This window comes from Zychaea mexicana (genome assembly GCF_025766255.1).
Source record: "Zychaea mexicana strain RSA 1403 chromosome Unknown BDB00scaffold_98, whole genome shotgun sequence".
Lineage (NCBI taxonomy): Eukaryota > Fungi > Mucoromycota > Mucoromycetes > Mucorales > Lichtheimiaceae > Zychaea > Zychaea mexicana.
In genome coordinates, this window is record NW_026516761.1 from 18,747 (window position 1) to 36,119 (window position 17,373).

General features: G+C 41.6%; 4 protein-coding genes across 4 annotated transcripts; 1 reads left to right on the forward strand and 3 right to left on the reverse strand.

Annotated features, from left to right (window-relative positions):
• Window positions 1–1,606: 1,606 nt before the first annotated feature.
• On the reverse strand, window positions 1,607–3,384 carry BDB00DRAFT_845766 (uncharacterized protein). Its single transcript, XM_053125107.1, has 4 exons — window positions 2,864–3,384; window positions 2,319–2,754; window positions 1,884–2,232; window positions 1,607–1,715 (listed from the first exon to the last, which is right to left on the reverse strand). The coding sequence occupies exons 1-3, from the start codon at window positions 3,318–3,320 to the stop codon at window positions 2,025–2,027; spliced, it is 1,101 nt and encodes a 366-aa protein (XP_052975197.1). The 5' UTR covers window positions 3,321–3,384; the 3' UTR covers window positions 1,607–1,715; window positions 1,884–2,024.
• Window positions 3,385–7,925: 4,541 nt separating this feature from the next.
• BDB00DRAFT_845778 (NUDIX hydrolase domain-like protein) lies at window positions 7,926–10,277 on the reverse strand. Its single transcript, XM_053125108.1, has 7 exons — window positions 9,727–10,277; window positions 9,309–9,628; window positions 9,150–9,248; window positions 8,914–9,063; window positions 8,714–8,812; window positions 8,523–8,629; window positions 7,926–8,438 (listed from the first exon to the last, which is right to left on the reverse strand). Exons 1-7 carry the CDS (start codon window positions 10,215–10,217, stop codon window positions 8,196–8,198), a joined length of 1,509 nt encoding a protein of 502 aa, XP_052975198.1. The 5' UTR covers window positions 10,218–10,277; the 3' UTR covers window positions 7,926–8,195.
• Window positions 10,278–13,026: 2,749 nt separating this feature from the next.
• Window positions 13,027–14,029, reverse strand: BDB00DRAFT_791455 (thioredoxin-like protein; the record flags this gene model as incomplete). The annotated part of the gene is made up of 6 exons (XM_053121039.1): window positions 13,027–13,121; window positions 13,194–13,270; window positions 13,353–13,486; window positions 13,573–13,735; window positions 13,829–13,945; window positions 14,019–14,029. 6 exons carry the CDS (start codon window positions 14,027–14,029, stop codon window positions 13,027–13,029), a joined length of 597 nt encoding a protein of 198 aa, XP_052975199.1.
• A 160-nt stretch (window positions 14,030–14,189) lies between these two features.
• Window positions 14,190–16,257, forward strand: BDB00DRAFT_771595 (uncharacterized protein; the record flags this gene model as incomplete). The annotated part of the gene is made up of 10 exons (XM_053119977.1): window positions 14,190–14,581; window positions 14,685–14,759; window positions 14,838–14,955; window positions 15,035–15,143; window positions 15,210–15,272; window positions 15,365–15,534; window positions 15,656–15,700; window positions 15,832–16,007; window positions 16,046–16,053; window positions 16,115–16,257. The coding sequence occupies 10 exons, from the start codon at window positions 14,190–14,192 to the stop codon at window positions 16,255–16,257; spliced, it is 1,299 nt and encodes a 432-aa protein (XP_052975200.1).
• Between the last annotated feature and the right edge of the window lie 1,116 nt (window positions 16,258–17,373).

The following is a 17,373-nucleotide window of genomic DNA, read 5'->3' on the forward strand; positions in this document are numbered from 1 at the left end:
CACTCAATATGATATGTCGAATCTCAACCGTGAAATGTGTTTACAACCGCTGCTGGAAGGTAACTATGTAGAAAGATCGAAAAACATCAACAGAGACAGAGAGATAGTACAAATATTCTGTGATACAGGTTTTAATTTTGTCGTGGCGGGTAGCACATAATCATCCTGTGATACTTGCGTGCAATATGAGCTTATTACAACCTGTTGGAAAAAAAGATCTACCACTTACCACTTTTAGCGCTGCCGAGGTTTTGGGACCTTTTTGTTTGTCATTTCTGAACACAAAAATCCAGATTTGCTTTTTTAATTAAATATATCGATCTTTGAAAAATCAGAAAAATGATATACTTCTAGCAAACAGTCTGGATAGGGCGCAGGCCCTGTTTGACTCGTTCAAGGCAGGTAACTTCTATCCAAGAGGTTGTCGGTTCGAATCCGGCTGTTTGTTGTCCCTCGCTGCTGTCCTAATGTGGGTTGTCACTTCGTGGCATGGTCCTCCCTGGTGCTCTTGATTGGTCCGTAGTTAAAACACAACGGTGTGTCTTAGTCGCTTCATCCTGTACACTATGTATCTTTAACGTTATTGGCAGTTACTGATAATTGCACACTTTAATAAACTTGTCCCCGACCGGGGACTTCCCCTACAAAGAAAAACAGTCTGGATAAAGAAAGTTCTCTGTAACCAAGCGTGATACTTTCACATATCACGACTATTTATAGAAACTTTAATTAGCGTATGCAAATAAGGTTTTTCCACCTGCATTCTTAGAAACAAAGTGTGCGAGACATGAACTGCAATAATGATTAAGCGACCATGATTAAAAGCCCACCACACAACACGCAGTAATTTTAAAGAAACAACTTCTATAATGGAAGCCACATATCCCAAAGAAAGATGGTTACGCTTAAAGTGACCGTTAATTGCTCTGTTGATATTACTAGTGATGCATGATGTGCAAAGTATAGCAGTAATCAGGAGTAATAAGACGGAAAACTGCAAAAATTAGTACTTTAGGTGTCTGTCATTATTTTTGTTTTTTCTTCGTTTCTTAACTAGCCATACCACGCATGATACAATATATTTAAAACTAGACGTTGAGGTGATAACTTACCTTAAAATCAAATGAATTTCTGGTACGACGGCTACTTTGATGACCCGGAATAACTTGACCCTGAAGCATCGTTATCATACGGGTGCTTGACCAATATTATCTAATGTCAATGCAAATGGTAAGCCTCGTGATGACGCCAAATGCCGATGATGATGGTTTATTGAATATTTTGGATAAAGCTCTTAGCACTTTTTTCACCGACATGGAAGCTTGTTCGTGCTGCCTTTCTAGTTTGTGATCAATCTCTTGTTCTTCGCTTTGGACGTCAACCACGACACAGTTGGATCCCTTGAGTCATATTGGGTAAAACTGATATTGTTATATGATGACGATAACGACGAAAAGGGCAAAGAGGATCCTTTTATGATATAAGGGCACCATTGCCACTACCATTAGTGGCTGTTGTTGTTGCCGTGGTTGCTGGAGTAACTGTTGTCACTTCAGGATTGCCACTCTACCACAAAGCATTGATTAGCAACAGTGGCGTGCACGTACTTCGTGATAGAAACAAAAGCTGAATGAATTCATCATTGATACTGACAAAAAAAGATATCAAAGACGGTGCGGTGGAAAAGCAATGATAGCAGTGAGGATGATGAAGCTCTGGGGTATCCGCCATAATGACAGCAGCAGCGATAATAGCATATCAAGAAAGTTAGCCATTACTATAATGAAGTGACTTATACTGATTATCATAATAATACGAAGTCGCCAATAATAGCCAGCATATATTTTGAGTACTGTACAATCCGCTTTAAGAAGGGTGCCTACAATATTCTGGTAAATATGAGATAGGCGTTGTAGCGATATAAGATTTTAATAAAAGACGCCTTTTTTAAAAAAAACCGTAATCCATTTTTTTTGTGAACAGATCAATTTTATAGACCGATATGGCAGTAGAGCGATTGATTTCTATCTGCTATTTCCTCGAGGAGGGTTATTGTTGGCATTTCGCCATTTGCGGGATCCGAGCGCTGTCGTAGTGGAGATAATAATAGTTGCACCCAACACGCTCATCCAGTCTGGATACTCGCTAAATATACATATACCAAATAAGAAAGCCAATACAATTTCGTTCATGCGCATTACAGAAGCAGGACCTGCAGGAGCCATTTGTAACCTATTGTAAGTTTATACACAGTAAAAATTAGAATTAAGAAATCCCCAATATTTTTTATGTAATCAGAGCAATATAAGCGAACATACCCTTTACTGAGTAAACATTGACCGATGAACGCACTGATACCGGTCATCAAAAGCATGGCATATTGACGCCAGCCTTCTGGTAAAACAGGCGATTGGACTGTACGCAAAGCGGGGATACTCATCAAGCTTGCGACAACACCAAAATAGAACGTGTGAACCAAGAAATGGGCAGCTTTTCCAACTTTTCGGATAGTACAATATGCTACAGCGGTCAGGATGGCCCCTGTTACTGCCGCAAGCACAGCCAATGTTCGTTCCTCATTACCCTGGCCGTGATCTGAGGCAGAACCGTTTCCGAACAAAAACTCGGGCTTTGATACAAACACGGCACCAGTTAGGCATAGCGTAACGCAGATGCCCTCGAACCAGCGAAATGGTTCACCCAGTACCAAAGCAGCGAGAATAGCTGTAAATGCTGGGTTGAGGTACATGATGACTAATAACAACATATAGCCATCATACGAAGGAAAAAGTAATTGTATTACTTTGTTAGTCGAGCTGGATTCTTATACGTTACTGCAGTGATAGTAGTTACAGCAACAAACCTGTTGCGTCTGCAAGTGGCAAGTGCGTCACGCTGTAGAAGTTTACAGCCAAGGCAAGTCCACCAATGACTCCACGAAACACGAGCCAGGGACGTATACGGCGGTTTCCAAATGGATTGATGCCGATGTAGGCACAGCCAGCAAGGCCTAACGCTGTTTGGACCACAGAACGGAAAAGCACGATTTCAAACGATGGGAATGAGGCACCACTAAGCTTTACGAAAAGGGTCATGGATGAGAATGCCAATGCGCAGAGTGCCATTAATGTTAAACCAATGACTTCCGATTTGGCATCGCGATTGGTTGTAGTAGATGTGGGACGTGAAGACGCTGTTGTTGGTAAAAGTGGACTTCGTTCATCATGTTGTTCTTCTTGATAGTGGTGGTCGTTTACGGCATTAAATTTATTGCTATCTTGTTCCTCCTCTTCCTCACTGTTGTCGGTCGGTCGCGACATTGTATAAAATATCACGATAAAAAGGAAGATCAAAAAATCCTTTTAGGGAATACAGAGATGAAAGATTGAGTTTTGTGCGCGCGCTTCTTCACGGGTCTGCTGTCTGCTGATGGAACGGCATCGCCAGCACTACTGCAGGATACGCCAATATATGCAGCTTGACGATTTGATGTACAAAGAAGTGTAAAAAAACATTGAAAATATAAATATAAAAAAACGTTTTAGTTATTTGTCGCACAAAAGCCTTCAAGGCAAACAGGGTTCCTTTTACGACATCACGATGACACACTTTACGAACGCAGTGAAAACAAACATACAAAAGATATATGTAATTTCTGCTTTGCTGCATGGGATACTCAAAAGAGGTTTACACATACACCGAGTATCTCCATGTCTCCCGGTTCGTGCCTCGTCTGCATTACACCCAGATTTCACCTTGGGACTGAGCTCCGCACCTTTTGCAGGTACCTTTTTTGTGTAGACGATGATTTATTGAAATACCTTTGTTGTCGGTATTTATAATGTCAGAAAAGAGGGTTGACAAACGCACTATGAAAAAGTACTGATTTCAATGTAATGCGGGCTGCTACACCGTCGGGCCAGAAGGTTGATCCTTGAAACACTTGATGCCAATGGGAGTTGCATATGTGGAGTATTGTAGTGGCGATGATACATATGAACTCTGGTTTGACCGTGAGCGGGAAGGTGTTGAGAGACCTACTGTAATGTGATCACACGTCAAAGACTCATGGTCGACAAGGAAGCGCTTTGCAGGTACCGCTATACTCGCACGGATAAACTGAAGAACCGGATATGTTGTCATGATCCCCTTCTAACAACATAGCAATCGTTGCCATCGTTACTTTACCTCACATGCAGCTGCAGAACCCCCATGCGTAGCTCATATAGCTTTCTCTATGTATTTAATATCAAAACACACCTCCCCTGAACCAACCCTGGCTAGCAGTACCTCCGCCTCTTGTGTGCCCTCTGTGAGTATACTTCAATCCACTTCTTGCACGATTAACCATCATCTTCTCGTTAGTGCATACTGATGAGTTGACAGCTAATTTCGCATTAGTAGTCACTACCACAATTAGAGGAATCTCCTATTCCATCATTTTCTCTCTTTCTTCCCTGTGTATTTCGTTCGTCTACTTTACACTGTAAACCGTCAATCAGTAGCATTGGTGCATATTATATCTGTTGTCTCGGCCCCAATTCTACCACTGACACAATAAAACAGACAGTTATTTTGAGACAATTCAAGTCTACACACATCAGCACTTTAAGCGTAAGTGGAGAAGCGTAAGTGAGAGGCGTACCCATACACTCTGTTTTTCCGCCTGATACAAAGTGTATGTAAATGTGAATACATATTTTGGTGTTGTCCCACTCGAACAGTCGCATGTGGTGCTGGCTATTCCTAAATATCTATATTTGTATTTGTTCGTTGCTTTTGTTCTCACCCCTGTACAAACTGCTGCTACCCGTGTCAGTAAACTCGGTAATACATCATTGGCTTGAGACCGTGATCCGACAAACGATCAGGATCTAAGCAATTCTTCCAACCACCTTGCGTTTCTCGGGGAGCGTTCAACTTTTCTGGAGCATACACGTTTGCGCTTCTATATATTCAGTCTTCAGCGTTCAACTTTCCAGGAATTGTTCAATATCAGTATATTAAAACGCGTCGCGATTTGAGACGAACAGCTCATACACGATGGTGAAATAGTCAAGTAATTCGGTTGTTGACATCATGCATACAAACAATGACTTCCCATGCTCGAGCAAGGGGCCTAAAAAAAATTAGACACTCTTACAAGCGAGTCAGTCACATCTCTCGATTACGAATCTATGCTGAGCAATTTTGCATTTGACTTGTTTATATCTGAGAGCACTGACGTTGTGACCATATAGCCTGGGACCAGAGCTTTAGTAAGAATGCTATCAGCGTAAAAAAAAGAAGGGAAAGTGGTGGCACGAGCATGTTGTTGAAAAAAAGATCCGGATAGCGACTGCCATTTCTCCTTCTTCTCGACCATCATCCTTCAATAATAAAAGCATTCTTGTAGATATAACTTGGTTTTACGTCGCCATTTCTGTGGCTGCTTACAAATGAGAATACAGTCGTAAGCGGAGGAGATGAGATGACTCGGTTGTTGCGCGCTTAATACAATTGACAGATGAAGAATTATATATTCGTAAGCAAAATCACGCGTATAATAATATTATTACATCGTTTACTCATACATTCTTCAATACCTTGTGCCACGCCAACTCTTACCAGCAAAAGTAAGCTGACTGATGCAATTGGCAATCTGCATTGTATATGTTAATAGCATGATGTGCCATATAAATTATTCATGGAGGTTACGCGACAGAGATAATGCGAGGATGATAACTAAAATGATGAAAGGGTCATTTTTCGCCTGTAAGCACGAGGGAGAAGTAACGCAAGCTCAAACGCTACTGACAAGGTTTTTTGAAACCGGAGAATAGCGGGAAAAAAGGCATCCTACTTGCAATACCAACGCGTTATAAAATATCGTATAAGCCTTTTTAAACCAAGCTTTGACAACGCGAATCCGCAGCAGTCGGTCAAGCTTGAAGTCAAGCGTGTCTCACTTGCTGCCGTTGATGGCCATTTGTTTCAAACGGATCTTGCATCACAGAAAAGAAAAACACAGACGCAGCCTCGTTTCTTTCTTTTAAGAACCGTCGACACTATCTTAAATGCACTACCACGCCACGCAAAAAGGCTCACTCGGGATATTGATACCTGCAGCCATCCTGGTTACAGATTTGAACCTGAACCAGATCCACGGCTTGTTCTTGCACAATTCTCTCCCTCAACCTCGAGCTAGTGATTTATCCTGGTCCCCAACACCCATCTCTCTCTCTACTCTCTACCTGTTGTCTCTGGTAAAGCCTATGTATATTTTATTTATTTTTTCTTCTCTTTGTAATATTTAAGCATCATTTACCCTCGCTTCATCAGCTTCCCACAACCAGGTTTTTCTTCCCCCGAGGGGTTTCCCGCATGTCTCTCCCCCTTATATCAGCTATAGTGGTTCCCTGTTTAAGTTCAGCCTCAACGGGGATCTATAAAGTGCTGAAACTACTGAGGGTGCTACATACTATAAGGGGGTATAGAAAAAAATTGAGATAACTGAGGGTTTATCTTGTTGAGTGTGAAATTAGACGGGGAACCACTGTATATATTCATATTCCTTAGATTTATAATTGCTGGCAAATTGCCTATCATAAAGGATGTTGCCACTTTGCCATCTTCACCTAAATGCTGTTTGAACTGCAAAAGACGGAGTCTGGCTGTAGGTGAACTGAGTATATGTGGCGATGATGCGATCATCGAAACACAGCCCATATCTGCATATGCACAGCTATACTTTGAGGAGAAAACACGGTACATGTGCTGCATAGATGCACTCGTGCATAATGCTCCTCGTTTCCACATATACGACGCAGAATACAGAGAAGGCATTAGACTTCTTTTCCAAAAATTTATTAGCTGTCAGCACATTTAGAATAATAGTATTTATATTATAATTGGGTAATGAGCTGTCAAGCTAATAGGTAGTATGTAGTGTTACTATTTCGTCAACTTTTTCTATATTGATATATAGCCAGATGTGCTCAATTGATAATCCTTGTGTGGCGTAACAAGGTGGGCTAGGCTTGATTTAACGCATAGGGTTTTTATTTCTATATCATATGCAGCATAATCTACAGATGGCGTTACAGTTCCTAGCCCCTTTACATTGAAGAGGTAGATTGACAGTCAGTCTTTTAGTATAAAAGGTTCGCTTTTCTACAGAACTTGCTCTATATCAAATAGTTTTGTGATCCTCACTCAATTGTAAGTCATCTTTTCTTTATTTCACTACTATGCACCTTCATGTTTATTCAACTAACCATTGACATGTACACGCTTATAGTAAACAAGACGAACATGGTTCAAATTTTCTCTCTCCAACGCCTTTCTCTTTCCGTGGTTTTGGCCTCGATGCTGGCTTCCGTGCTGGTTTCTGCTGATGATGGTGCCTTTTGCTATGCTTCTAATGAATTTTGTCTTCCTGGTGGTCCAATTTCTTGCTGCTCCGGCACATGCGAATGGAATACGTTGTTCGAAAGATATGCATGCACGTAATCGGCATCATGAGTGAAATGCAAAGATGAATGTTTTGCGCGCTTAAACTTTCTTGCGCACATTTTCATGAATAAAGTGGTTTTAAAATGTCCAAAATCAGCTTACATAACTCATTATGGTGCAAGACAGCTACAACCAGCCAAATTTAGGGCCAACTTATAAAAAGTATCTAGTCACCTAAAGTTGACGATATTAAATTTTTATTGCGTTAAAAACGTTATTTCGATGGAGGAGAATAATTTTAACGCAGCCGATTTTTGTTTAAAGCAACACAGCCCAAGAAGAAGGACTTCAAAGTCGGGATATGCTTATAAGTGCAGCCCAGATTTGGCCGGCCGGCAATATTACCTATAGCCAATAAAATCACATAAAACAGCCAAAGTGACTGTTTATATAGTGGTAAACTATGATCCGGTATAGACTGATGTCTTTCTCTTCTGTGTTTTAGGATCTATAAGAGACACGATTGTGCACATCGTACTAAGCGAGAGGTGTAGAAACGATGCAATTACCCATTCAAAAGCTTGCAAGTGACTGTACCAAAAGTTCTTGATGAATTCATTTTCATTAAGACCAAGGCTATGTGTGTCCTGAAGATACTCATGTTGTGGCGTACTGTCTCTTAGTGGGTAGATGATAAGCATCTTTCGCACTGTATACTGTCTTTATTTAATCTATTCAGAATTTGTATCATAATACTTGTTTTACATTTTGGCATTGGATTTCTTGGCCCTCCACTCTCGGTCTGTCGCCCATGTCTTGATAAGCTGGTGTGCAATAGCAGTGCCTGGTGGCATCGTGAACTTTGCTCCTGGTTCTTGGTTTATTGCTGCGAGCACCTCGGCACGGGTAAACCAAACTGCTGCTTCTAGCTCCTTATCCTCCAACTTGATATCAGTTGTTACAGCCTCAGCAATGAATCCGAACATCAAGGAGTTGGGGAAAGGCTAATATATAGCCAATGCCATTGTCAGTACTTTTACACATAAATCTTCAACTATTCCCGATATGGATTACTGTGATATTCTTACCCAAGGTTGACTGCTATGATAAAGCACGCGATTCACCTTGACACCTGCTTCCTCGTATGCTTCACGACGCACTGCCTCTTCAATGGATTCGCCCGCTTCGACAAAGCCTAGCAACCAGTTCAAACATGCCTTAGTCGGATGCATCCTTTCTGCAAACTACCAAGACACAATGTGCTTTTTTTCTGACTTACCCGCAATACAAGAATGCATTCGACCGGGCCATCTTTTTTGACGACCAAGAAGGAGTTTATCTTCTGTGGGATGAACGATACCAACAATAATGACAGGGTCTGTTTTTATAGAAAAGGTAAAATAAAGCGGTTATTAGTTCAGGTAAACATATACAGGCCTATATACACATGCTGTTAATCATGCCGTACACTGGACATACCTGTTCTTGGATAGGCAAAGTTGTGGACTCCCTTTTGACTAATACATGGATCATGTTCACTGCTAGGGCAACGACGTTTGTGACCTGCTTCATCCGAAAATGTCTTTCGTCCGCATGCAGGACAATAGAGATTGCGTGTATTCCAGTCCACTATACAATACAAAATATTCAAGGAATTGTTTAAACTTGCACAAGCTAGAATTGAAGTATTTAAGATATCCTTCTTTGATTCTTACGCATGGCTCTCGCTTGAGCAAGTATAGAAGCCGCTTCTTCATCAATCGAGAAAGCTCGAGGAAGGGCAGGGCTGAATTCTAAGTTCTGCGCCTTAAAGCCTAGTAAAAAGATATTAAGTATATATACATCATATCTCACCGCCATTTCCCAAATCTTACCTTCCACAAGTTTTTTTAATTCTTGCTTATGTGGACCCTTGGGGGTCAAATCCAATGCCCAATATGCCTGACCGTCCTCAGCAGCCGCCTCCTTTTCGTCAATGCCCAAAAAGACCAACATGACGTCACTGTCAGGTTTCACACCATCATCTCCTGGAACTGCTTTATCCACAAGCGACGCAACTTGATCATATTTTGCGAGATAAAGGCCAGCATTTGTCTCGAACAACGGATCCAGTCCATTCAGTAGCAGATATTTTGATCGTGGCGACCGAGCTAAACGACGTAGAATATTTTTATCATTTCGATACCAGCTGAATCTATAGAGCATGTTGTTTATACATCATGTCAATAATAGTCAAAAATTATTACTTTTTACCGAAGCTGCTTACTAACTGTTACATGGAACAATACTCACCTATTCAATGGACTACCGGCAAAAAAGTTGTTCCGGTTGGGTGGGAATGGCGAGCCCTTGATGATCGCTTGTTCTTCATTTTGTTCTTGCTCTTCTCTGGCTCCTTGTGATGGCGCTAAAAGTTTGGCGATGGCGTCAAATCCCCAAAATTCTGCAACTTGAGCGGCCGTTTTGCCTTCGGAATTCGTTGCTGATAAATCACAACCGGGCTGCTTCACTAAAAACTCGACAATGTCGGCTTGTCCAAACCGGGCAGCGAAATGCAGTGCGGTCCAGCCACGCTCGTTTTTCACGCCAACATTGCCACGGTTTTGTTGCAGGTATTCAAGATCGCCTTGAGCCGCTGCTTCAAAAACGTTGCTACTGCTCATTATAATATACAATGGAAAGGAAAAGTAATAAATATACGCGTGAGGAGTTATTCTCGCTAACTCAGATTTCATGGATTTGTCAGCTTGGTAACGCATGAATAGCGTAAACGTTACACACATATTTTGGACGTGGGTACGTTACCTTATGTGTTTGACATCCTTAATTATCGAAGCACTGAGCTGTTTATCGTGTAATTTGATGCTCTACCGTCCCGAAACAATGATATGTGGTGGCATCTGAATAAAATAGCGCCTTTTTGTTTTGAATATCACAATCCAATAAGTAACCTTTCGTTCGGTTCAGGAGGTTAGTGTTCTGGTTATGTAGTAATCATTTTGCTCGACTCTTTGACATTTTTTTTTATTTCTCCTTGATTAGCAGTGATTGTGTATGTTTCCGTTTTTCTATGATAAGTGAAAAGGCACAGCATCGCATTCTTTATAATTTGAACGCAGTGAAGGAAAGCTTCCGCACATCAATGGCCCGACATAGTATGGAACGCTGGAGAAGAAGTAGAATAAGCGAGCCAAGTTAAGCAGACGACTAAAAGCAGTACGCGTGTGGGCTTCACAAGAACGTTACCCAACACTGGCAAAACGATCTTGCTCGATATCGGACAGCTCTGAAAGCGACTCATGCCTGGTTATTGAATCAGCCAAAGAGATGTTCAGACAGCAATTCATGTAGATGAATGCTGCTCAAAAGTATGTGTTGAAACAAAGTGAAGGCGCCAAAAGCATTTATCATAAAGACATAGTGTGTGAATGTGGTGCAGCTTTGAGCTATGAACAGTAAGTTGTGAATCAATTCATAACCTTCGCTGTAATTAAACGCGGAGAAGATTTAAAGTGTACCACTTATCATACGCTTCATATTACAGCGCTGAGCCCTCTTTTGTCCTTGTTCCAATCGACGAGATGTGAAGAAGTATTTCTCTTCTCATGAGCCTCAAACGATTCGTGAAGCTTAACAACAAAATTTCGCGCCTTCCATCACAAGCAGTGCTGTGTACGATAACTTTGATCGATGTGTTGCTTGATTCCGTTGCACCGCTGATTGACAATGATACTAACGGTGTTGAAAAGCCAATGTTATCACCGTCAAATATCGAAAAACTATCGCTCGTCGAAAGCGGACCGTGCAATCCGCGAACACTCTACGATAAAGTTTCCAATCAAACGATCCCTTCTAGATCATTTGCGTTTGTCCCGCTTGGACTTGACCGAAGGAAATAGTACAATTATTTTCAGAAATGGACTGTGTCATCAGTTTCTGGGGCAACTTGGACAAGTTCTCCGGTGGTACTGCTGTCCCTGGAAGATACGTCTTTTCTTTTCAATCCCGAATTCCCAAGTCATCATATTTATGGCTCTTGTTGTTAACCGTGATGAACCTCTGTCGGTTAAAATTCGAGCGCGAAAAATTGGAGGAAGCCAGTCGATCAGCATCCGTCTGCCTGTCCAGATATGCTTATTATCAACGACGGATTGGAACTTGCTTGCTGAGAATATGGCAAGGAGAATTTGGGTAGGTTGACGATGAAAGAATTGGTAGCATTTGCCAAAATATATTGAAAGACATGTTCTGTTGATCATTGGCAAATAGCAAGAAGCGAGCAGCTAGCTCGAGCTCTAGAAAACTGCTGCCACCAATGACAACGGTACGTTATAATCATTGTTTCAAATGACTGTACCTGTACTCCTGACTTATTTGATCGGAATATATGTACAGCTTTGGCAAAGGAAAAACATCAGCAGCAGCAAGAAGCAAAGAAACGCATTAGTCAACTCCTTATTTCATACCATAAATATATCTTCTGTTTTCCACACCTCTCTAACACATTGTATGCGCAAATTATAAAAAGAGCCCAAATTCTATGGCGTTCCAGTACTTGTTTCTTGTTAATTTTGAGCAAACACTTGCTCATAACATTAAGCACCTATGCCCAGGGATTCTATGTAAATCGCTTCTAGGAGAGTCAAGTAGCAACAACAACAACAAAGAAACGTATCATATACTGTCCAGCCTTACTGCTTTTGTTTTATTGAAATACCTACAGAATGTGTATATTTTATTGGAGCTGGACTATAGGGACCAAGTATTGACCTGGTAGATGGCAACTCGAAGCGGTCCAGCTTTCGCGTCAACTGTGCAGATTACATATGATACGACAAAACCACTCGGATCACGCGTCCTAACGTGCGTTAAAAAATCGAAAGGGAAGCATCTTAAATTTCTTACGTGCCCATCTACAAGAAACCACAGTGCAAAAGACCGTGACAATGATGGAAAAGTTATTCAGGCTACTAAATGAATTTACTGTATGCTGAAGGATTTAATACACGGAAAAAACTATACCTAATCTACAATCGCGTACATTGGAGTCACTAGCGAAAACTTCATTTGCCCAGAAAATCTGTGCACAGTTGGTTAAATTATAACGAAAGTACGTAGCTGAATGTTGATTTGCAAGAGCTGTAACATATGCAAGCTAAATAAAGACAGGGTCGATAACACTCAAGCGACTGTTGACCACATTCTGCAGCATATACACAAGATAATAATCACAACTAAAGTTATTTTCACTTGTATTTAGCTGTTTCATCAAGAAAGACGTAGCTACATGATAATTGACCGGCATAATGCACTTAAAAGGCCAGTGGAAGACGCTTAATCCACGAATATATACTTGTTGTCGCTCAGCAGCGTTGCATATATTTAAATCCCTTCGTTTGTATCAGGCGGATCACAAAGATTTACGATGATTATGACCGTCACCATGTAAAGAAACAGAGCAATGTGGAAATCCGCCCATACGTGTGTAGACAACCTAGCATGAACAAAAAGCCGAAAAAGAAACGAGATTTCTTCAGATATGGATGGATATATTGTATGCGTATTGCTTAGTGCCTTTCGCAAAGTCTTGCTCTATTCATAGTCACTATCACTATCATTGTGGCCTGTGCTTTGGAATATAGATCCTTTAGCTTGTGGGGCTTTTTCGTCCTTTTTCTTCAGTACACCTATTTAATCGTACATGATATTAATACGAGTCATCCACAACCATGTATCACACCAACACCAAAATCACTTACCAGAATTGGTCAATTTCAATTCCAATACTGCAGTTGAAAAGCCATCCGTTCCTCCCAGATCATCAAAACCAACAATTCTTTACGAAAGATAGAGCAAGTCAGGTTAACAATATTCTTTTATCATCAGGAAACTTCGTCACACTTTGTTGATATACTTACTTTGTCTGCGCGTATCCATCCACCCAGGCCATTACACATGGTAAGACACGAATCGACAATTTCTCCACCAAAAAAGGACAATTCGACACGTTGATTTTGATGAATCGCGTTTGATAATGCTTCTTGCACAACGTCTATATGTATCAACCAGCATGAGACTTTTTTGCAAGCCTTCATGTTGATGATCCCCCTCCCTTCCAACGTTTCTTCTCCCTCTTACCTCCAAGTGGGTATCCATAATCTTGCACCGTCGAAAATCGTCGTGGAAAAAGTGTCCCACTACATATTTGGAACTGGTCGTGATATTCATGAATTCTTTTTCGTTCGTGATCTCGGTGAACTCGCCATGGCTGTTTTCACCCATCGTCTGTCGTCGTTCAAACCTATATTTCGTCAAACGAACAAATGAGTTATACTAGTAGCTAGGGTCCTAAAATGATGGGTAGATTGATAAAGTTGTTAAGATGTGGACGTACTCTTGTTGGATTTCCTTGATCCGGCGTTCTCTCAAAGAGGCAATTTCGTTCTCTTCTTCCTTCTCGAGTTCTTCAAACAATGCCTCATCGTCTTCAATATCGGATAAATCTTGGTTCCTTTTAAAAAACTTTGTGTGAGCCGCAATGATAACGTTTACGGTGTATAAGCGAGTGAGCTTATGACTCGTACCTGTTACTCATGTCAAATAAGAAAAACTGTCAAATATATAAAGGGGCAGCAGGTGCAAGCAGCGGAATGCAATTAATAAAAATGACCCGCAACCGGGCCGCTGGGGCTGCCTGCCTTTTTTTTTTCCAAGGAAACCCACAAAACCCGATCGCAAAACGGCAAGAGCCCAAAATGGAAGACGAACTTGAACGACTACGTGAACGCGTTTCGGTTCTGGAAGCACAATTAGCAAAACAACAGTTACAACAGCAAGATCGTGCAGCAACTTTTGAAATAGCCAATCAACTTAACAATGAAGAGATTCGTCGTTTCGGACGACAATTGATCCTTCCGGAATTCGGACCGGCTGCACAGCTCAAACTGCGCAATAGCTCCATACTAGTAGTAGGGGCAGGTGGTTTAGGAGCACCTGCTATCCTCTATTTGGGAGCAGGCGGTGTCGGTAAACTCGGTATTGTCGATCATGACGTTGTGGATATATCAAATTTGCATCGTCAAGTGATCCATAAGGAACGAACCCAAGGCATGAATAAGGCTGTTTCGGCCATGTTGGCAGTACACGAGTAAGTATTAACATGCATGCGCTGTTGCTGATGACGATACTAACAAAGAAAGGGGAATTGACACATTTCTGTATTGCTGCCTCTACTGTTTGCAACAAATTAGAATTCATCCACACTGTCATGTGACACCGTATCCCATTCTGTTGGATAGCTCCAACGCACTTTCCATTATCAAGCAGTAACGTGTTTTAATATTATACTTTATGCCAAGGTCATTATTCTTATTGCAACTAAATGGCTAATGGCTGTTTGATAGGTATGATGTAGTGTTGGATGCAACAGATAATGTGGCCACGCGTTATTTGCTCAATGACGCATGTGTTTTGGCTGGCAAACCACTGGTGTCTGGTAGCGCGCTGCGGATGGATGGTCAGGTAGAGGAGATGCAAATATAAACAAACGAAATTACTATTCATGGAAAGCCGCAACTAAAATAATAGGCAATCGGTTTAGCTTACGGTTTACAATCATAATGGCGGGCCTTGTTACAGATGTCTACACCCCGTGCCTCCTCCTCCCGAAACCGTGACCAATTGCTCTGATGGTGGCGTCCTTGGTGTCAGTAAGTAACCTTAGTAACTCTATTTATATTGTCGGTATGCTAATGACGTATATACAATACCTGTAGTTCCTGGTGTGATTGGTGTATTGCAAGCATTGGAAGCTATCAAGATTGCTTCGGGCTTAACTCGTAAGTTGGATCACCCTGTTTGCTGTTGCATAGGCTTGGGCGAAACGATATGTGCTTATCATGCGTATACTATTTTTGGACGGTTTGTTTAGAAAATGAGTCTTCACATGGTCTCCTCGTTTTTAATGGTTGTTTTTCGCCCATGTTCCGTTCTATCAAACTGCGCGGAAAGAAGAAGGAATGCTTGGTGTGTGGAGATAACCCAACCATCACAGAGCTCATAGACTATGTAGAATTTTGTGGGGCAGGCGCCACCGACAAGGTAAACGCGAATGATCTACTTGTTATTATGTTGTGGGCTATGTGGTGATGTAATGCGCATATTATGCTAAATGATAAAAATATTACACGATCAAACAATAACAACAATACACCAACAGGAGGCATCGCTTTATGTTTTGAAACCAGAAGAACGTATTAATGTTCAAGTAAGTCTCATGAGTATATGTGTGTGTGTGTGTGATGGGCCATGGAAAAAGTGGCACACAGATAGAAAAGAGAGAGAAAAAAGAAAAGAATGATAGATCTGACGGCTATATTGCTTTTCTGCCTCAATTAGCAATACAAACAAGTGTTAGAAAGTAACGAGCGCCACCTATTGCTAGACGTACGGAGTCCGGTACAGTTCAAAATCTGCAATCTAGCAAACAGCGTAAGCATACCACTGGATAAGTTGGAATCGCAGTTAGCAGGGATCAAGGAGCAGATAGAAAAGCAGAAAGCAAAAAATGGCAAGTTTTTTCCTATTTACTTTTTTTCTATCAGCTAGCGAGCTGTGCGTGTGGTGTAGTTATTTAATCCGTAAAAAAATGGGACCCTTCCTTTCATTTTCGTTTTATCAGTCTATGTAGTATGCCGATTAGGAAATGATTCACAGCTGGCTGTGCGAATGTTGCAGAAAAATGGAATCGCAAACGCGCGCGATATCGCTGGCGGACTGTATAAATGGGCAACAGATATCGATACTACATTTCCTATCTACTAAGTACATAACAAATAAAGTTTACGTTGTTTTTCTTGCTCTCTTATCTCCAAAAAAAGCAAGAATTGATATTCATTGTGGCCCACCCCCCACCTTTCCACCTTCCGGCCCCTAGTCCTCTCTACCCGTCCCTACATGGAGAGGGAAAAAAAGGCTCCTGGAGCAAATAGTGCTAGCTGGCTCTGTAGTAGTACCCTATATCTCCTTTTCTATCACGACCTAGGCTACCGCACCCATCGATCTTCGTATAAACCCGTCACTCAATCGCCGTCATTGCTAAGAACCCCGAAAAAAGAAAAAAAAAGATTATTCGGCTCTCCAACGTAGGCTTAGAGAAATGATTTTCCGTACTTGCGGAAGGCGCATATGCTTTCAAGAACGAAAGAGTGGGGGACCGTTCGCTAATTTGATTTTTGCTGTCCCGCGCTAGGTGCTAGTAATTACTGGTTACTACTAAGTAGTAGTAAAGGTGGCACTAGGCGCTCTACGTAGCGCGTGTGAGCTTAGAATCAAAAAAAGATAAGCATTTTTGTTTGTAGAACGAAGCGTGACCTTTACATGCCACGTTAGACAAAGTGATAGACACCGAGGTCTGGTGGGGTTTTGCATGTTTCTGCGTCGCGTGTGATGGTGCTACAAAAAAGAGAAACATATTAAGTTCATGGGCAAGGCGGCAAGTTGTTTTGAAAGAAGACTGGATTAACGTGCGGGGTGGGAGCTTGGGGGGTGGAAGTCAACGTGATGGATGGAAGAGGAGTTTGTAAGGAAGCTGCTAGGTAGCTGATTGGGTGGGTGTTGGAGCTCCCTTAATGAAGTGAGTGGTGGTAAGTAAGCAAGTGGCCCCCAGGACGGCAAAATCTTTTCCTTTTGGCCTCTGTTGACTATGGTACCTGACCAATCATCGCCTATTGTTGTCTTCCATCCCTTGCAAGACCAGACGGCAAGCAAGGAAAAAAAGAGAGCCGTGCCCTGACGGACGATGATTGGTCCTCTGCCTATCCACCCTATGTCGTGTACCCCCCCCCCATAGACGCTCCCTTTTCTTGCTTAATGTAGCAACAGCAGCAAACACACAAATCAATGTTTGTGAGTGCATGTAATGTAAACAAACCTTTTACA

Excerpts from the sequence above, each read along its gene's own strand:
- BDB00DRAFT_845766 (XM_053125107.1), bottom strand. The coding sequence starts at position 3,320 with ATGTCGCGACCGACCGACAACAGTGAGGAAGAGGAGGAACAAGATAGC. Across the intron at positions 2,755-2,863 it reads GCCACTTGCAGACGCAACAG|TCATCATGTACCTCAACCCA; the intron begins GTTTGTTGCTGT and ends TGTTGTTATTAG. Across the intron at positions 2,233-2,318 it reads CAATGTTTACTCAGTAAAGG|GTTACAAATGGCTCCTGCAG; the intron begins GTATGTTCGCTT and ends AACTTACAATAG.
- BDB00DRAFT_845778 (XM_053125108.1), bottom strand. The coding sequence starts at position 10,217 with ATGTGTGTAACGTTTACGCTATTCATGCGTTACCAAGCTGACAAATCC. Across the intron at positions 8,813-8,913 it reads CTTTGCCTATCCAAGAACAG|ACCCTGTCATTATTGTTGGT; the intron begins GTATGTCCAGTG and ends CTATAAAAACAG. Across the intron at positions 8,439-8,522 it reads ATCATAGCAGTCAACCTTGG|CCTTTCCCCAACTCCTTGAT; the intron begins GTAAGAATATCA and ends GCTATATATTAG.